At 42.8% G+C, this 20,171-nt stretch overlaps 1 protein-coding gene across 4 annotated transcripts in view; it reads left to right on the forward strand.

Moving 5' to 3' along the window:
• The first annotated feature begins 5,857 nt into the window (after positions 1-5,857).
• The window catches only part of DDR2 (discoidin domain receptor tyrosine kinase 2), a 164,432-nt gene continuing 150,118 nt past the window's right edge, over positions 5,858-20,171 (forward strand). The window contains exon 1 of one of the 4 annotated variants that reach the window (XM_062192640.1): positions 5,858-5,887. In XM_062192640.1, the coding sequence (XP_062048624.1) occupies positions 5,873-5,887 (15 nt within the window). In that variant the 5' untranslated portion in view covers positions 5,858-5,872. Of the gene's footprint in view, positions 5,888-6,215; positions 6,414-20,171 lie in introns of those variants that run through there. The other 3 variants (XM_062192639.1, XM_062192642.1, XM_062192643.1) reach the window with 3 other exon arrangements.

The following is a 20,171-nucleotide window of genomic DNA, read 5'->3' on the forward strand; positions in this document are numbered from 1 at the left end:
AGGAGAAAAGGAGATGAAAAAAGAGGATTGCAAAGGAGAGAAAATTGTTACCTAGGTTAGTGGTGACTGATTTCTAGTTTTAATTTCTTGTGAAGCTTAAATGTGCCATCTGTTTGGTTCTGTGAATAGCTATATATCCTTTAAGGGGTGTGTGTGTGTGTGTGTGTATGTGTGTTTCTTAAACTTAGCTAGATTTTTTATTTCCATCCTTCCTTTTACTTCCTTCGACATTCAAAAAACGTCCAGCTCCTTTGCATTTACAGACAGAAACATGAAAGTGATTCCACTTCTCAACACTTCTGTTTACTGGAACCTTGGGTTGTAAACTAGAAACGATATGGAAAAGTCATCTCAGAGGCCAGCATTGTGGTACAGCTGGTTAAACCACCGCCTGGGGATGCACTGGCATCCCACACGGGCGCCACTCCGGCTGCTCCATTTCCCATTCACCTCCCTGCTAATGCGCCTGGGGAAGCACCACAAGATAGCCCAGGTACTTGGGCACCCGCTACCCACGTAGGAGATCCGAATGGAGTTCCAGGCTCCTGGCTTTGGCCTGGCCTAGCCCTGGCCATTGTAGCCATTTGGGGAGTGAACCAGTGGATGAAAGATTTCTCTCTCCATGTCCTTCCCTCTGTCTCTCTGTGTAGCTCTGCCTTTCAAGTAAATAAGTATTTTTTACAAAAAAAGTTATCTCACACATTTTTTTTCTTCCTATATAACAATGCATCTTGACCATCCCAGATAGATCTATATTGTTTTTGGTAAAATCCTAGTAATGGAATCCTATGGTGCTTCTGAGTAATTCATTTTCAATGTAAAACAGTCCTCAGGGCTAGGACGTGTCACCTCCTATGGAACATAAATAATTCTGATTGCAATGACTCCTATTTCCCAAGCCAAACCAACCAGAGGGTTAAGTGAATTTACAAAAGAGTAATAAAACGGTATTCTCCACATCTGTTTTCATAAAATTAGGAATTTCAGCCTTACTCAAGACTCTACCAAATAATTCTGAGAGTTCCCAGAAAATTCTTTCGGGTGTTCCAGGGATTAGGTCCTTCAGCTCTGAAGTTGTATTGGCCATTTTCCTTCTTTCCTGCTTTGGTTTCCTACAGGTTATTGTCAAGGCATAAGAAGCACATAGGTCTCCACCCAACCAGAGTGGTCTCTGAACATGAAGGCTCAGGGGCCGGCATTGTGGCACAGCGGGTACAGTAGCCACCAGTGATGCTGACATCCATAAAGGCACTGGTTCATGTCCCAGGTGCTCTACTTCCACCCCAGTTCTGTGCTGATTGCCTAAGTGTCTGGGCCCCTTCCACCCACTTGGAGACCCAGATGAAGTTCCTGGCTCCTGGCTTTGGCCTGATTCAGCCCTGGCTATCGTGGTCATCTGAGGAGTGAACCAACGGATAGAAGATCTCTCTCTCGCTTTGTCTTTCCCTCTCTCTCTCTGTAAATCTTTTTTTATTTTCTTTTTACCCAGAAACCTTTTATTTAAGGTATACAAACATTATACATTTCATAAATACAAATTTAGGAACATAGTGATTCTTCTGATCCTACTCGCCCAACCTTCTTCTTCCTCCCTCTCCTATTACCATTCTTATTTTTTACTATGATCTATTTTCAATTAACTTTATACATGTAGATTAACCCTATAGTAAGTAAAGAGTTCAAGAAATAGTATGAAAAAAAAAAAAAAAACCTGTTCTTCGACAGTTGAGATAAGAGCTGTTCAAAGTCATCGCATCTCAAAGTGTCAATTTCACTTTTATAGATTACCTTTTAGGTACTCTATTAGTTACCACAGATCAAGGAAAACATATGGTATTTGTCCTTTTGGGACTGGCTTATTTTGCTAAGTATAATGTCTTCCAGTTACATCCATTTTATTGCAAAAGACAGAATTTCATTTTTTTTTTTTACCACTTTGTAGTATTCCATGGTGTACATATCCCACAATTTCTTTATCCAGTCCTCAGTTGATGGACATTTGGGTTGATTCCATATCATAGCTATTGTGAATTGAGCTGCAATAAACATGGGGGTACAGATAACTCTTTCATATGCTGATTTCATTTCCTTTAGGTAAATTCCCAGGTGTAAGATGGCTGGGTCATATGGTAGGTCTATATTCAGATTTCTGAGCTATCTCTATACTGTCTTCCATGGTGCCTGTACCAGTTTAGATTCCACCAACAGTTGATTAGGGTACCATTTTCCCTACATCCTCTCTGTCATTTGTTGTTTGTTGATTTCTGTATGAAGGCCATTCTAACTGGGGTGAGGTAAAACCTTGTTGTGGTGGTTTTGATTTGCATGAAAACATAGGAAACTTGATTTGCATTTCTCTGATGGCTAATGAGCCTGAGCATTTTTTCGTGTGTCTTTGGCCATTTGAATTTCCTCTTTTGAACGATGCCTGTTTAAGTGCTTTGCCCATTTCTTAACTGGGTTGTTTGTTTTGTTGTTGTGGAGTTTCTTGAGCTCTTTATATATTCTGGATGTTAATCCTTTATCAGGTGCATAGTTTGCAAATAATTTCCCCATTCTGTCAGTTGCCTCTTCACTTTCCTGACCGTTTCTTTTGCAGTGCAGAAGCTGCTCAATTTGATGTAATCCTATTTGTCAATTTTGGCTTTGATTTCCTGTGCCTCTGGGGTCTTTTCCAAGAACTCTTTGCCTTTGCTAATGTCTTGCAGGATTTCTCCAATGTTCTCTAATAATTTGATGATATTGGGCCATAGATTTAGGTCTTTAATCCATTTTTAGTGGATTTTTGTGTAAGGTGTAAGGTAGAGGTCTTGCTTCATACTTTGGCATGCAGAGATCCAGTTTTCCCAGCACTATTTGTTGAAGAAGCCGTCCTTGCTCCAGGGACTTATTTTAGCTCCTTTGTCAAAGATAAGTTGGTTATAGATGCATGAGTTGATTTCTGGCATTTCTGTTTTGTTCCAATGGTCTAGCCATCTGTTTTTGTGCCAGTACCAGGCTATTTTGATTGTAATTGCTCTGTAGTATGTCTTAAAAACTGATGTTGTGGTGCCTCCATCTTTATTTTTGTTGTATAAGATTGCTTTAGCTATTCGATATCTCCTGTGCTTCCATATGAATTTCAGCATCATTTTTTCTATATCTGAGAAGGATGTCCTTGATATTTTGATTGGTATCACATTGACTCTGTAAATTGCTTTTGATAGTATGGATGTTTTGATGATATTGATTCTTCCAATCCATGAACATGGAAAATTTTTCCATTTTTTGTGTCTTCTTCTGTTTACTTTTTTAATGTTTTATAATTGTCATCATAGAGATCTTTGATGTACTTGGCTAAATTTTTCAAAGGTATTTAATTTTTTGTAGCTATTATGAATGGAGTTGATCTTAGAAGCTCTTTCTCAGTCTAAGCATTGTCTATTTTTGTGTGTGTTGATTTTATATCCTGCAATTTTACTAAAATTTTTTATTAGTTTAAATAGTATTTTAGTGGAGTCTTGATTCCTGGACACATACAACCTACCTAAATTGAGACATGAAGACATAGAAAACCTAAGCAGACCAGTAACCAAGATGGAAATTTCATTCTTTTTAGCATTCTTTTTAGCTATAGAGCTAGATACTGGAGGAGTATTCTAGGACCCTCCCTCCCTCCCTCCCTCCCTCCTTTCCTTCCTTCCTTCCTTCCTTCCTTCCTTCCTTCCTTCCTTCCTTCCTTCCTTCCTTTCTAGATTTATTTGTTTGTTTGAGAAGTAGAGTTACAGATAGAGTGAAGTCGTCTATCCGATGGTTCACTACCCAAATGGCCACAGCAGCTAGGGCTGAACAGATCCAAAGCCAGTAGTCAGGAGCTTTTCTGGGTCTCCCATGTGGGTGCAGGGGCCCAAGCACTTGGGCCATCCTTTGCTGCTTTCTCAGGCCATCAGCTGTGAGCTTGATTGGAAGCAGAGCAACTGGTACTCGAACTGGTGCCTGTATAGGATGCCAGTGCTGCAGGCAGAGGCTTAACCTACTACATCACAGCGCTGGGCCCACTAGGACTACTTCTATAACCAGATGACTGCAGTTGTCTCCAGAAAGTGCCCAGTAAAATGCATGATAAATGCTCAACATAAATCAGGGTACTAAGAATGTTCATAGAAGTGGAATTAAATTATAAATTTATTCTGGTGGAAATGATTTTGAAATCCATGCACATGAAGAGTCTTCAAGAAGTTCATTGAAAATGTGTATCAGGAGAAACTGATTATGAATTTCAAAAAATATTTTTTTAAAGTTTGACTTATTCATTTATTTGGAAGGGAGAGAGGAGAGTGGAGAGAGGAGAGGGGAGATGAGAGAGAGAGAGAGAGAGAGAGATCGATCTTCTATCTGCTGGTTCATTCCCCAAATGGCCACAATAGCCAGGTCTGGCCAGGCTGAAGCCAGGAGCAATAGATTGCATCCTGGCCTCCCATGTGGGTGGTAGGGGCACAAGCACTTTGGCCATCTTCTGCTGTCTTCCCAGGAGCATAAGCAGGGAGGTGGATCAGCAGTGGAACAGCCAAGACTTGAACTAGTGCTCCTATGTGGGATGTCAGTATTGGCAATGGCAGCCTAATCTGCAGCACCACAGTCCCCGCCCCCTTTAATTCCATGCTTCACAAACATTCGAAGTCCCCATGTGCTTACTGAATTGAGCTGGATGTCCCAGTCTGTGAGCCTGATGTGACTTTAGAGACTGTACATTCCTTGAAGGGTCTTCTTAATAGGTTTCTTTCCACACTTTCTTTTCTCCTTGTCAAATAAATAACCATAGTCTTAGTCCTTTCTCTTAGGTTCAGTTTGCTACCTTGAATCATCTCCATGGCCACTCTAGGAACAGCCTCTTCATTCTCTGTGTCCTCTTCCATCTGAGAATCAGGCATTAGAGATAACTCCCTGTCACACCGATGCTGCCCTTCTGAGCCTTTGAAAAGGGGCTTATACCAGCAGCGTGACTCCAAATTCCATGGCCACCTCTCCTGGAGGTTTCTCCGCCTTGTGTGCCCCTTGTAGAGGATCTTGTGCTTAAAACTCACCTGGCATTGCCCCTCCAGGTCCCCTTCCGCCCCCTTTTCCTGTTTGCCCCACCTCTATCCCTGCGCCTCTTTAGGAAGCTGTGCACTCCCAGGTGAGGGACAAGCAGAGAGAAGCTGGTGGCGGCTGAAGGGCCCAGTAGAAGGAGATGCTTTGTGAAAACCCAGGCTCTCGAAGGAGGACGGGTCTTCTTCAGCTCCCTTTTGTCATCTCCCTTCCTCCATGGATCTCCTGCCCTGAGCCCTTGCCTGTCTTGTGTCCCCCATGTTCTCTTACAGAGAATCAAGACTTCCAGGGCATTCCAGCCTGGGCATGGGCAGGAATGATCCAGGCTCTGAAGGGTTAAGGCTGGAGCCTGGATGATGGAGAGGATTATTAGTTACCCTTCGGAGAGCCCAGCCACCAGGGTTCCTCCCCTGTCGCCTACACACCCTTTTCACATGATCTCTGGCCATGGCTGCAGAAAGGGGTGGGGGCAGGGAGGAGAAAAAGTTTACAAAATAATTTAGAAAGTTCTTGTAAACGCTTGTGTTTTCATTTAGCAGCATGAATTCAGGACAGCAACAGCTCCTCCGAGACAGCGGCCAACTGGGAACTGAGTGGAAAAAAATAGGAATCCTGGACTCGGGAACTATCCAGGTTTTTTTTTTGGGGGGGAAGCATTTGGGGGGAAGGGATTAGATCAAATCTTTTTTTGGGAGAGCTAGGCTCTGGGTTTTCATGGCCAAAACACTGAAGAAATAACTCCATGTGTGTGACCCAGCCGTCCTAACGCTGTAGTCGGAGAGGACTCTGAACTGAAGTTGTGCTTATGGCTTCAGCTCAAGTAAGAAAAGTGAGGTGGGAGTGAGTGGGTGTCGCAGAGTGGGGACAGGGTCTTCAATGCAGAGGGAGGGCGTGGGGATGGCTGCGGGTGGGGATAAGGCAGAAGGGAGCTATGACTTTAAGTCTGTCCTATGGTTATGCATATTTTTTCTTCTATGAATGGGTTTTGCTGTAAATTATAGCTTTGCCCGTGGTCCCTTGGGTCAAAAGAAATAGTCTCTCAACAGAAAACAGCTCTGATTGGTGACTTTGCTTCTTCCCTCCCCAACCCCCTTCCTAATTGAAACCAAATGTGCAATATATTGGATGCTGGGATCCCTGGCGCTTTCCCAGGAATCCTCAGAATGTGAGGTTTCTCTCAAAGGCATCTTGCATCAGCCTGTGGATGTATGCCTACCACCGGGCTGCTCCACCGGCGCAGTGGAAAAAGGAGCTTTCACAACACATTCCCCTTTTGGGGCTGGGGGTAGCGCAGTGGACTGCAGCTCTGTTTCCCTCGTTCGCAAACTGTGCACCCCTGGATGGAAGTAAGTGATAACGGGTCTTTTTTTTCTTCATGTTTTCCTCCTCCGGAAAACGAAAGCTCTGCATCTACTTCTCTCAGGAAAAGTTTGAAAAAGGCTTCAAGTCAGGCCAGGGAGGGAGGGCAACGGGGCACCACTGACGAGCGAAATCAGATCCCGCTGGGTTTTTTGGGGGGATGGGGGCTGGCGTTGTGTTATGGGAGGAAGCACAAGGAGCCCTAAAAACCAAAGAAGGCTCCAGTCTAAGAAATGACTCCATAGCAGCCGCGAGGCACAATAAACAGCCTTAGCGGAGCTGAAATTGTTGGCAGGCAAGACGGGCCGAGCGCGGAGTCAGCCTCAGGATGGGGAAGGTGGAGCCGGGAGCCTGGATTTGGGGCAGTTGGTGGTGGTGGTCGAGGGTCTGCGTTGTGGAGGGGACGTCGACCCAGCACTTTTTGTCTGCTGGGGGCGGTGCTGGTTTCATTGTGACGGTTCATGTGGCTTGGGCCGAGGGCTGGCCTCTGTCGAGCTGGGGTGGCATGGAGGACTCGTTGTCTCGCCGGCTGGCGCGTTTGGCTTTTCTTTGTTCCCGAATGACTTGGGGCTGTTCTCAGTGGAGACCTCGGAGTCCCTGGCCGAGGACCAAGAGTCCCATGCGAAGGGAAAGAGAGTTCTTCCAAGTGGCCGAGACTCCCAGCCAGCCATTTGAGTTGCGCGTTCCGTGTGTTCAAACCAGTAGGGGGTTCAGCACCATTTTGCCGACTGTTTGCTTTCTGCAGTCTTGCGTGGAGGAACACGGAGTGCGAGTCCCGGCGAGGGCCTTGGAGATCTCATTAGACCCCCTCGTTTCGGAGATGTCAAGGGTGACAGGGAGGGGTCTGAGCTGCTCAGGGGCTCCCAGCACATTTGTGGCTGAGCTTGACATGAAATTGAGGTTCTTGCTGTTGTTAACAAGTGCTCGGTCCGCTCCACACTGCCAGGTTCGCGGTCTGTTTGCAGCTTTGTTTCTGTTGAGACAATAGGAACAGTAACATTAACAAGTTACCCCAAGGTTAACAGCCAGAGAGAGGATGCTCGTGGGGGCGGGGGTTCATGGGCTACTGCCATCTGTGTCTGTGTTTGGTTGTGCGTGTGCAAAGAACAGGTAACATCTGAGTACCGACTTGTACAGGGCTCTGAGCTCTACAGATGTTATTTGATGTTTTTTTTTTTTTTAACAGATCTGTAGGATATTATTTCTATCTTATAGAGGATATTACAGCTTAGAGAAGAGACACAAGAAGCCAAAGCGAATGCAGTTAATGTGTTTGAAACTCTATGTATGTCTGACACAAAAACCTGTGCTTGGATCACTATTCAGTAATACTCCCCTCACTCCTTCTGCACATGCGCTTGGTTACTTTTGGAATCAAATTCCATGTTTCCCTATGGGAGCGGGAGGTGAGGCCATGGGGCTGGGGAGCAGTGTGGGTTGTCTCTTAGAGACCACTTTTGTACTTGCATCAGCATCTGTCTGGGTATCAGATGTAGGTACATTCTGGATGCTTGGTATGTGCTGAGTTTGGTTGTGCAGTGAGCCTAAGGTTTAGAGGGAAAACTCAGACTGACTGAGTACTTGGCAAAGTTGCTTTACCTTTCTGCACCTTGGCTTCTGAGTTTATGACATGGGAATAAGAGCAATACTTCTTTATTTTATTTATATTTATATTCTTTTATTATAGTTTGAAGAGGTCTTGGACAGGAATGCGTTCTGAAGACTGTGAAAGGCTTAACCATATCAGCTCTTACAGTTACGATTGCTGAACACCAGAACATACCGTGGGACAGCGTCCGCCCCCCCCACCCGCTCTGGCAGTTGGTGCTGATGTTGGTGGGAGGGCAGTTGGATTTGGCTGTGTGTGGAACTCTGAAATGGGTGGCTTCCGTCTTAGTGCCCATTTCCTTTGAGCGGAAGTAATCCCTCCTCATGGGGGGCATATTCCTGGATTTCGTATCTGAAGCTTTCCTTTGGTGGCCTGCTTTGACAATGATCTCGCACCCAAAGCAGCAGAGGCTGAAGGGTGCTGGGCTTGGATCTACACTATTGCTGATCAAGAAGGGTTCAGAAAAAAAATAAAAATAAAAAGAAGGGTTCAGAAAGGACCAGCCCACTGGTTTCTCTTCAAAGGAAGTTGGCATTTGAGGAGCTTCCTGTCTAGCCGAGTTCAGACCCTTGAGCCAGGGCCCTGTTGTCAAGGGCAGGCATATCTTCCCTGTTGCTTTGCCGCACGTCCCCTCTCCTCTCCCTGTAGTCAGAAGGGATGCAGCAGCTCCTGGGGTTGAGGGTGGAGGCCCTCGCCTCTTTTCTGTTTTATAAATCCCAAAGAGAAGGGACATGGAAAAGACCCTTCCAGAATCTTCTACATAGAATCCTCAACAGTCTCTGTGTCCAAGGGCAGAGTGAGAGCGTCCTCCGGAGGAGCCTCCTCACCACCTGTCCTCTCCTAGCCTCTCTGTGAACTCACTGTTTTCTTCTCTTCCTGCACGGCCACTTCCTAGACCTGAGGTTCTGGAAATTCTCCATCATGTATAACACATTTGGCTCAAACCATTCTATGCGGTTGCATTTTTAGCAGACAACTCTCATAGCATTAGACTGTCCAGCCCTGTGTGTTAATATCACTCCATTTTAAGTCAGCATGAACTCTTGGACATCCTTTCCAAGCTCCTTTACAAGATCTACTCGCAGGCACTTTACATCATCCACACCTCCAACATAACCCAAACACACGTCTCACAGGCATCCAGAAAGCAAACACCCATCTAAAAATGGGCCTCCACAGACATGCTAACGCCTCGTGCCAGCTCCCATAAAGGGTGACCTGTCCGTTACATCGACACACTGGGCTCTTTATACCTTTTGCCCTGCTTGAAACTTGTGCAACATATGAATCGATCGAGTCTCTTCCAACAATGACTACTCAGTCCAGAAATGTGTCCAGCATTCCCAGGAATCCCATGGCCTCTCTGAATTCATTCATTATAAATGAGTCCTGCTCACCAGCAAATTGGGGACCTCAGGTAGATCTTAAGGATTTCCAGACCAATTAAATCAGGATATCTAAAGGTGGGGATTGGGAATCAGTACCTTGAAGTGTTCCCCAGGGAATGTTAATGTCAGCTGAGGCTAGGTGTTACTGCTGATAAATTTCTAGGTGTGTTGCTTTAGGTAATTCAGTTCTACTCTATTGGTTTTAATTCTATTCAACAGTATTGGCCAAGAGCCTAGTAGTTAGAAACATTGCACCTAAGTTTTTTTTTTTTTTAAATAATGTAGTTTAATAAAAAGTTTGAGATGTCCAGATCCCAGTCCAAGAATATTCATTAGGACACCAGTCACCTAATGGCTACAGTGATGGCTTCTGTAAACTTCCCCCATCTCTTTTCATTGCATTCCTATACATGTGGTATGTTCTGACTGAGCTTGTGTTATTCATATGTAATTTGGCTGAAAATAAGTCTCTTATTTTTATTTCCTTTCTATTTTGTAAATATCTATCTATTTACTTGAAAAGCAGAGTTACAGAGAGAGGAAGAGACAGGAAGAGGGGAAGATAGAGAGAGAGAGAGAGAGAGAGAGAGAGAGAGAGAGAGAATCTTCCATCTGCTTGTTCACTCCCCAAGTGGCTGCAAAGAGCTGGGCCTATCTGAAGCCAGGAGCCAGGAGCTTCATCCAGGTCTCCCAGGTGGGTGCAGGGGCCCAAGCAGTTGAGCCATCTTCCGCTGCTTTTCCAGATGCATTGGCAGAGAGCTGGATTGGAAGTGGAGCAGCTGGGACTTGAACTGGCACCCATATGGGATATTGGCTCTGCAGATGGAGGCTTCACCCAGTATCCCACAGTGCTGGCCACTTGTTTTCTAATTTCTTTGTGTTTGTCCTTACTGTTTTACATATAACTATTTTATGTTTCCAAATTTCTGTAATTCTCGAAGTGGAGTGCACCAGCATTTGGCCAATGATGTAGTTAGCTGGAATCTCCCTTTGGCCACTAGGCACTGAGGAAGGCTTGGTTTTCAGCCATCCTAAGAATCACTGAATAAACAATGAAGAGGCAGAGAAGTTCCAAACATGGGCTCAGACTGACTCCAACATTCCTGGGATCAGCCGAGTTCCTGGAGAACTGGGCATTGTATTTAATGGATTCACTCATTCAATTACCTGTGGCTTGTGTTTGGTGTTTACAGAGACCCCAAAGAAATCTCGGAGGAGCTGTTTGAACCTACTGGTGAGAGGCTGATACTTCTGGTGCTCTGTAGTGTGAGTGGGAGGCAGTGGGCATGAGATGAACAGGAGGTCGCGTGCCGAATGCAGTGAAAAGACCCAGCAGTGACGTTTCCGTCCCAGTACCATCACTTTCTAGATTTTCGACCTCAGAGGAGTCTTTTCCTCCTCTGTCTCCCTCATGGTTTCATCATCTCCATTTAGGTTCAGATAAGATAATGCCTAGGAAGCTGGAAAGCACTGCGCATATGAAGGTGATGGGTGGAGATTTCCTTTTTGGATATACTTCATATTCATAGCTAGCTAATTGAACAACAACAACAAAAACCTTCTGGCATTTGTCTTTCAGGATGGATGCAGATTCTTCAAAAAGTTTATGGAAAAATAGAGTGAAAGAAAATTTTATTTTGGTGCAAAAAATATTTTTAAACCATGTATAACTTTTTCACAATATGCCTGTCTGATAATTTTTTGAAGACCCCAAATGTATGGATTTCAAAGCTTTTGCAACAAAGCATGTTTATCTTTTCACTCCATTTTCCACAAACTTTATTTTTAATTATTTATTTATTTGAGAGGCAAACAGAGAAAGGGCACTCCCATTCACTAGTTCATTCCTCAATGCCTTCTGTGGCTGAGACTGGGCCAGCAGCCTGGAGCTGGGATCTCAGTCTAGCTCTCCTGTGTGGGTGGCAGGAACTCAATTACTTGCACCCTCATTGCTGCCTCCCAAGGTCTTCATTAGCAAGAAGCTGGAGTCAGGAGCCAGAGCCAACAGTTGAATCCAGGTACTCCGATAGAGGACATGTGCATTCCAACTGGTGTCTTAACTGAGGGGCTAATTGCCCTTCCACAAACATCATATTCACTCTGGAGATCCAGGGGAACAAATTGTTCTAAAGAGAAGGGTAGGAGTTAAATTTACTTAAGAACAGCTGAGACTGGGGCTGGTGCTGTGGTACAGCGGGTTAGAGCCATGACCTGCAGTGCTGGCATCCCATATGGGTGCTGGTTCAAGTCCCTCTGCTCCACTTCCAATCCACCCATGTGGGAGACTGGGAAGAAGCTCCTGGCTCCTGGCTTTGCTCTGGCCCAACTCTGGCCGTTGATTTCTGGAATGAACCAGAAGTTGGAAGATTCTCTCTCTCTCTCTCTGTCTCTCTCTCTCTCTCTCTGTAACTCTGCCTTCAAATAAATAAATAAATCTTAAAAAAAAAAAAAAAGACCCACCATAAACCTACAGTAATTAAGGTAGCATGGAATTGGCAAGAGCAGACAACTAGATCAATGGAACAGAGTGGAGAGTACAGCAACAAATACATATAAATAGAGCCACCTCATCTTTGACAAAGAAGCAAAGGCAATACAGTGGAGGAATGACAATCTTTCCAACAAATGATGCTGAGATAAGTAGACATCCATGTGCACAAGTAATGAGTCTAGGTATAGACCTCCTACCTTTCACTGACGCTGTGGCGCAGTAGGTTATTCCTCTGGCTGAGGCACCAGCATCCTACCTGGGAGCTGGTTCGAGTCCTGGCTGCTCCACTTCTGATCCAGTTCTCTGCTGTGGCCTGGCCCAAGTCCTTGGGCCCCTGCACCCATCCACATGGGAGACCTGAAAGAAGCTCCTGGCTCCTGAATTTGGATCGGCGCAGCTCAGGGCGTTGTGGCCATTTGGGGGGTGAACCAGTGGATGTAAGACCTTTCTCTCTGTCTTTCCCTCTCACTGTCTATAACTCTGTCTCTCAAATAAATAAATGAAATCTTTAGAAAAAAAATCAAAATGGACCATAGGCTAAAAATGTAAATACTAAACTATAAAGCTCTTTGAAGATAACATAGGAGAAAATTTACATAACCTTGTGTGTGGTGATGACATTTTTGATACAAGAGGCACAATCCATAAAAAAAGTAACTGGTAAGTTGAATTTCATTAAATTCAAAAATTTTTGCTCTGCAAAAGATAAAATGAAAAAACGTAGACTACAAAACACAGTTTATAAGAAAATACTTATTAAAGACACATCTAACAAAGGACTGTTATCTAAAATATACAAAGAACTCTTGAAAACTAATGATAAGTAAATTAACAACTGATTAGAAAATGGGCAAAAGACCTAAAAAGTCTTACCTCATCAAAGAAGGCAGATAGATACATGGCAAGTAAGTATATAAAAAAGTGTGCAGCTTCCTATGTCATCAAGTAAAACAACATGACACTACTATCTGTCTTTTAGATGATACGAAATGATGACAAGGATGTGAGGCGACAGAATCTTTCATTCATTGCTGGTGGGAATGCAAAATGGCACAGCCATTTTTGAGGACACTTGGGATGGCTGGTGCCGCGGCTCAATAGGCTAATCCTCTGCCTGCGGTGCCAGCACCCCGGGGTTCTAGTCCCGGTCTGGGCACCGGATTCTGTCCCGGTTGCTCCTCTTCAGATCAGCACTATGCGCTGGCCACAGCGGCCATTGAGGGGTGAACCAATGGAAAAGGAAGACCTTTCTCTCTGTCTCTCTCTCACTGTCCACTCTGCCTGTCCACAAAAAAAAAAAAAAAAAAGAGGACACTTGGGCAGTTTCTTATGAAAGGAAACATACATTTATCATCTGACCCAGGAACCACACTCTTCAGTACTTTCCCAAATGTGCTGAAAAATTGTGCCCACACAAAGAACAGTACATATTTATGTTTATACATACTTTATTTTTATAGCATTTTTCATTCATGATTGCCCCAAATGTGAGAACAATCCAGATACACTTTAGAAGGTGAATGGATAAGCCATCTATGGTACATCCAGACAACAGAAACTATTCAGTATTAAAAAGAAAAAAGAACTATGAAGGCACAATCAGACACAGAGAAACTTAAATGCATATTGCTCAATGAAAGCCAATCTGAAAAGGCTACATACAGCATGAGTTCAATAATATGACATTTTGGAAAAGCAAAACTATGGAGATAGTAAAAACATTAGCCCAGGGTTAGGAGAGAGGGCAAAATGAATAGGAGAGCAGAGAGAATGTTTGGGGCTGTGAAACTATTCCGCATGATATGGTAATGTTGGATACATATCATTCTACGTTTGTTAAAACATAGACTTATAACACCAAGAATGCAACCTGATGTAAACTATGGACTTTGGGTGATAATGATGTATCATTGTAGGGTCATCAATTGGAACCAATCTCCCACTCCTGTGGGGGAAGTTGATAGCAGGAGATGTTGCACATATGTGGAGACAGGGAACATATGGGAACAATCTATACTTTCTGCTCAGTTTTGCCCTGAACTTAGAGTGACTCTCAAAAATAAAGTTTGATTTTAAGAAGTCCTTTTCCCAATCCCCAAATTGTAACACTCTAATTCCACCCTGTTTAATTCAAAAGCAGACACTGAAATATAGATATAATAATGAACATTTATCTCTTAAAATGATTAATAAACTCTCAGGTAAGTACTGCATCCTAAACTTGAATAATATTGCTTTACTTAATAAATCCATCCAAAGAGAACCTTGAGATATTATTGACAAAAAACCAATTCAGCAGGTTAATAACAGATATTTATGAGATCTCTTCTGCTACATTATTTAAAATATAACTATCACTTAAAGAGCAATCATTTGTTTTAACTGTAAGCATATACAGATAGCTCTTGCTGAAAATCATGGTATGGAAAAAAGAACAATGGGCCAAAGACACCTGAGTGAGAGTCTGGCTTTAGCTTTGTCATCTACTAGCAGTATGCATCTTGTACAACTTGTTATACATCTATCTTCACTTCACTTTTCTCATCTAGAGGGATAAATATAAAATTTCTGTTATCTACCAGCTTATTTATGCTAATCATTGTCCCATATCTCCACCAACACTCCCCTAGTCACTTTCACAACTAAGTCTTCAGTCCCTTTGATCTTCACTCTGGTTGTCACCCAGCCTCATACTCTGAATAGTTTCCTTTCTCTGCTCATTTTAACCAAACATCATTTTTCTTTTAAGGCCAGCTGAGATCCTCTGCCTAAATGGGTTCTTATTTCTTATAATTCCTAGTTCTTTTGGATCATACCCCAAGTTCAGAAAAGACCCATCCTCAAAATGAGTGAGTACTCAGTGAGCTTTCAATACCAATACTAAGTCCATGCTGAGCACAGTTCTTGTTTATTATTGAGAAAATTCTTACAGGGAAGTCTTTCAGGGTACAGAGGAGCTCAATACATGTCTATGAATTGAGTATGCTGTTGGATGAGTCTCAGGAGAGCCAGCTCACCAAGAGATGATCTAAGTTCCGAGCTTGCCATCAAGTGTACTGGGTTTAAATCTTGATTTTTACTAGTCGTGAAAGCTGAAGAAAGAATAAAGACACCATCTTCATGAGTACACATGTGGACGAGGGGACAAGCTAACATGTGAATGGATACTTGATGTGTTTTGGGCACTGGATGTAGAAGAGGCCAATCTATTTTATTTTAGCCATGCATAGAAGACAGATATTTCAAGAAGCTGATAGCCTCTCATTTGAAGTTTCAGGACACAATCTCAGATGGGCTCTTTCCTGGTTTGCTTATGGGCAGAACTGGTGTTTCTCTTGATCCTTCTTTCTCATGAGTATATTCAGGCCTCTGCTGCTAGAGGTCCTTACTTTCTAATCCATGCCTCCCTCAGTGTCATCTCATCCCTGAAACTCTCTCCAGTGAGAAAAAAAAGCTTTGTACAAATTTCTCACTGACACATGCAGGGTCATGTCAAAAGCAAATTAACTGCTGCTAAACATTATGTTTGGAGGTGAAAATTTTTCAAACCCTTTTGTTCAGTCATTACTTACTAAAGGGATGTGAAACTCAGATGTCAAGGTAGTACGCTCTACTTTGTTGTAGACATAGAATACTCAAGGCAGTGTTAAAGTTACTTTCTGATCCCTTTTCTGTGTTTTTGTTAGCAAGTTTTTGCAGTTTGAAAAAAAAGTGACTGGTGATCTTCCTGTTTTATTTCTCCTTCATGATTTTCTGAGGTTTCCTCATGTCTTTTGTTTTCATGATTTAAGGCACTAACTTCTGCCCCCTCTTTGATCCATAGGCACCCCATAGCTCCCCAGACAACAACTGAGGCTCTTTTATGCCTTTCCCTGAGCTGTGTAGGGTGGGGGTGCTACCTCTGGGCTCCCAGGGTGTTGTCCTATGTGCGTATGCCAACTTCAGTGACTCTACATTTCCTGAAGATCCTTTCACCAAGAAGCCTCAAGTGTTGGGCAGAAGTAATCTATGAGAGAAGAGGAAAATTGAAGTAGAGTAGAAGATCTAATTTCCTAATTTACCAAGTAGTAGGAATACTGCCAGGAATTTCAGAATTTTAGATCCATGTCGTCATTACGTTGGGTAAGTTTAGGGCTAGGAGGGGACTGGTGAAAAATCTTTTAGGCAGTGTAGTGGAAAAATAAAGTTTGACACATTCAAAATAGCTCCATATATATCTGCAGACTGTCCATAACAAATGAGATGGTGTATGTGAAAATCCTGGGTTTACTTACAACATTGCTTGGCACCAACGTGTTTATAGCACAAATTGGGCAACCTCCAATTTCTTTTGAAAATACATTAATATTTTGAGTTCCACAGAAGTATTGAAATAGTCATAATGAGAAAAATAGAAACTTTATTGAATGTTCTTACACTTACTCCTACTAGCTAGAGTATTTTAAAAAATGGTGGGGTGGGAGTGAGGAAGATACTATAATGTTTCCAGTGATCAAAGTCTCTTAATCCACCTGTTCATAGGAACATAAACCATTATTTCCACCACACCTTGCTTCTGAATTTACTTAGCCACAGTTCCTCAGCAATGTTGGAAGAAATACTATGATGCTATTTAAAAATACAGCCAAATTCACCCTTACTGTGGTGAAATTATTATAGTCACAAGTGCATGAAGTAGCAATAGAAATTAGGAAAAAATACTCACTGTACAATCCACAGATCATGGAGTGTTAAAATACTTCCTTCTGAATAAATATTTGAGGAGTCGATGAAAGTGGTGGCAGAGTGTTGAGATAGCTAGATTCATGTCACTCCCTTCGATCAGCAGTTGCATTACTGAGTATATATCAAAGAATATAAAGTCAGTATATCAAGAGATATCTTCAGTTCCATGTTCCTTGCACCATTATTCACAGCAGCTAAGATATGCACTTCAGCTTATATGTCCATCAATAATGGGTGGATTTAAAAAGTGTGGTGTACTTATGATGCAACTATTCAACTTCACAAAAGAAAAAAAACCCTGTTACTTGGGATAGCATAGATGAATTTAGAGGACATCAGGTAAAATGCAAAAAATCAAGCAGAGAAAGGCAATATTCATCCCATGGTCTCACTTATATATGGAATGTAAAGAAGTTAAACTCAAAGAAACAGAGAAGATCTTGCTAGTTACCAGAGGCTGGGGAAATATTACTCAGAGGGCACAAAATTTCAGTTAGACAGGGGAAATGCATTCAAGAGATCTGTTGCATGTCGTGGTTACTACAGCTAATAATAATATATTGTGTACTTGAAAATTGCTAAAAGAATAGATTTTAAATGTTCTCACCACAGAGAAATAGGTATGTGCGGTAATACGTATGTTCAATGTTGTGATTTAGTCATTCCACAGTGTATACACATATTAAAGCATCATGTCATACACCAGGGGTTGGAAACCCTTTTTTACCGAGGGCCATTTGGATGTTTATAACCTTATTCATGGGCCATACAAAATTATCAACTTAAAAATTGGGGCTGGCATTGCGGTTCAGCAGGTTAAGCTGCTAGGCTGGCACCCTCATAAGAGTGTTGGTTCAAGTCTCGGCTTCTGCGCTTCTGATCTAGCTCCCTGCTAATGCACCTGGGAAGGTAGTGGAGGATGGCCCAAGTGCTTGGGAGGCCACGTGGGAGGCCAGGATGGAATTCCAGGCTCCAGATTTTGAGCAGGCACAGCTCCAGCTGTTGTGGCCATGTGGGGAGTGAACCAGCAAAAGGAACATCTCTCCCTGTCTCCTCTCTGTGTAACTCTACTTTTCAAACAAGTAAAAAAAATCGTAAAAAATATGAAAATTTAGCCCATTGTATTTGGTCAAGCATTTAATTAACTAACCGCTTCTGTGATGGCTAGAATTGCTTCTCTTCAGTGAGTTGCATGATGTTACCTAGTATTGATGGTGTTGTGACTCACAATTGCTTTTCCAGGTTTGTGTCAGTCAGTCTGGAGTGCAATCGACTTTTTGTAATGTTAAGATTTGAAAGAACTGCTTGCAGTGGAAAGTTGTTCAAAACACAGATGCAGATTTCCATGCACGTCTCCTCAAAGTGGGAAATACATCATTGCTTATGCAACATTTATAGTTGTACCTAGCTTTCAGCTCATCCTTGCTTTGCAGCCACATGATTTTTTGTAAATAATCAGGCACATCAGCTGATTCCACATCAAATGATGTAACAAAGATGTTCAATTCCATTTGTTCACTTTTCACCTTCTTGACTCTTTTGTTACATGTTTAAGTGTTGTAAAAGGCTTTAGCTCTTCTGGAGTGCATGGGGAGATGCACTGTGTTATTCCTTTGGAGTTGCACTTTCCATAGCCTTGGTTTAACTTCAGATGATTACACTTTTGAAAGCAGGGAGCTGAGAAGCTGGCTGGGGCCTTGTAGCTTGATGTTCAGCTTGATGTTCAGAGGTACTTGGTGATGCCCACCATCAATGCTAGATCACACAGCCCCTTGTTATCACTGAGGTCCCTGACAGGCTTTCCCTTCATCTCCTAGACTGCCTGACTGTCCCCACGACCCCCCATAGTTCATAAAACCTCATGAGCATGTTCCTGCGACTCAGCCACTGCACTTCACGGTGCTAAACAAGATCACGGTACTCAGAGTCAAGGTTGTTCTCTCCTTAACCTAGTGGCTGTAAACCCTCTGCTTTTGACAGCATTTATGCATGACACTGCTGTTGACATCCCATTGTTGAGACAACAACTGTGCCCAGAGACTTTCTTGTTTTTTGAGACGGTGGCAAAGAGGCTGCGGGAGAGTTTTTGTCACGAGCTGTTGATGCAGCAGATTCTCTGTGCTCGCTTCCAGTGAAAGGCATGGACATGCTTTCTCAAGGCAGGAGGTTGCTGGTAGAAGAGGAGACTCAGCTCTTAGAGAGGCTTGCATGGAGATTGTCCAATTTGTTATTATTCAAACCTGAATAATACATGGGCCTATTTTATAGAAAAAAATTTTAGTGCTTCAAATAGTGAATTATTAGTAGGCTTTTAAATTGGTGCAAACATAAAACTAGGCACAGTACTACCTGCCTCTCCTATCTGTGGTCTCATTATCTGTGGTTTCAGGACCTTGCAATCCACTGAGCTCTAAAAATAAAGTACAGTAGAATAAGATATTTTGAGAAAGAGAGAGAGACCATATAACTTTTATTATAATATGTTATTAACTGCTTAATATTTTGCTGTGCCTAATTTATAAATTAAATTTTATCATAGGTATGTATATGTAGGAAAAAAAATACTACATGTATGTGGCTCCAGGCTTCTAGATCCTGTATGGATAAAGGGAGACTCCTGTATGCACTTCTTATACTTGTATTTCTTATGTAACTATAAAGTCAATTTATACATGGAATCAAACAATTATAAAGTCAATCAAGTTTAAATTAAAAACAAACAAATTGAAAGGCAGAATTAGTGTGTGAGAGAGAGAAAGAAAAAGAGAGATAGGTGTCAGTTAATCTCCTATTTGCTTCACTCCCAAATGCCTGCAATGACTGGAGCTTAACCTGGCTGAAGCCAAGAGCTGAGACTCCAATCCAAGTCTTCCATGCACCACCCAGGGTCTGTATTGGCAGGAAGTTGGGATCAGGAATTGGAGCCAGGAATAGAACCCAGGCACTCAGATGTGGGGCCTGGGCAACATAACTGACATCTTAACTGCTGGGCTAAATGGCCTTTCCTAAGAACATTGTTTTATCATGACAGATGATGCAATTTTTTGAAGCCTATCACTAATGTGGAACTTAAGGATGGATAGAGTAGATTCAAGCATCCTCAGGGTCTGGTCCATGTTTAATCTGGGTCCGCCATTAATTAATCAATTAAAGATTTGTTTCTTTATTTGAAAGATAGAGTGACAGAGAGTGAGCGAGAGATAGAGGGAGAGATCTATCTGTCAGTTCGCTCCCCAAATGGCCACAATGGCTAGGAGTGGGTCAGGACAAAACCAGGAGCTTAGAACTCCATCTAGGTCTCCCACATGAGTGACAGGGGCCCAAGTACAGGAGTCATGTTCAGCTGCCTTTCAAGGCACATTAACAGGGGACTGGATGGAAGCGTAGCAGCTGGGACTTCAACTGGCACTCCAACATGGCAGCATCAAAAGCAATGACTTACCCCACTGCAGCACAATGCCAACCTCTGGGTCTGTTGTTTAAACCTATTAATAGGCAGAGAATGCCTGTTGGGGTAAGGGTATTGGACAAA

This window comes from Lepus europaeus, chromosome 5 (genome assembly GCF_033115175.1).
Source record: "Lepus europaeus isolate LE1 chromosome 5, mLepTim1.pri, whole genome shotgun sequence".
NCBI classification, from domain to species: Eukaryota; Metazoa; Chordata; class Mammalia; order Lagomorpha; family Leporidae; genus Lepus; species Lepus europaeus.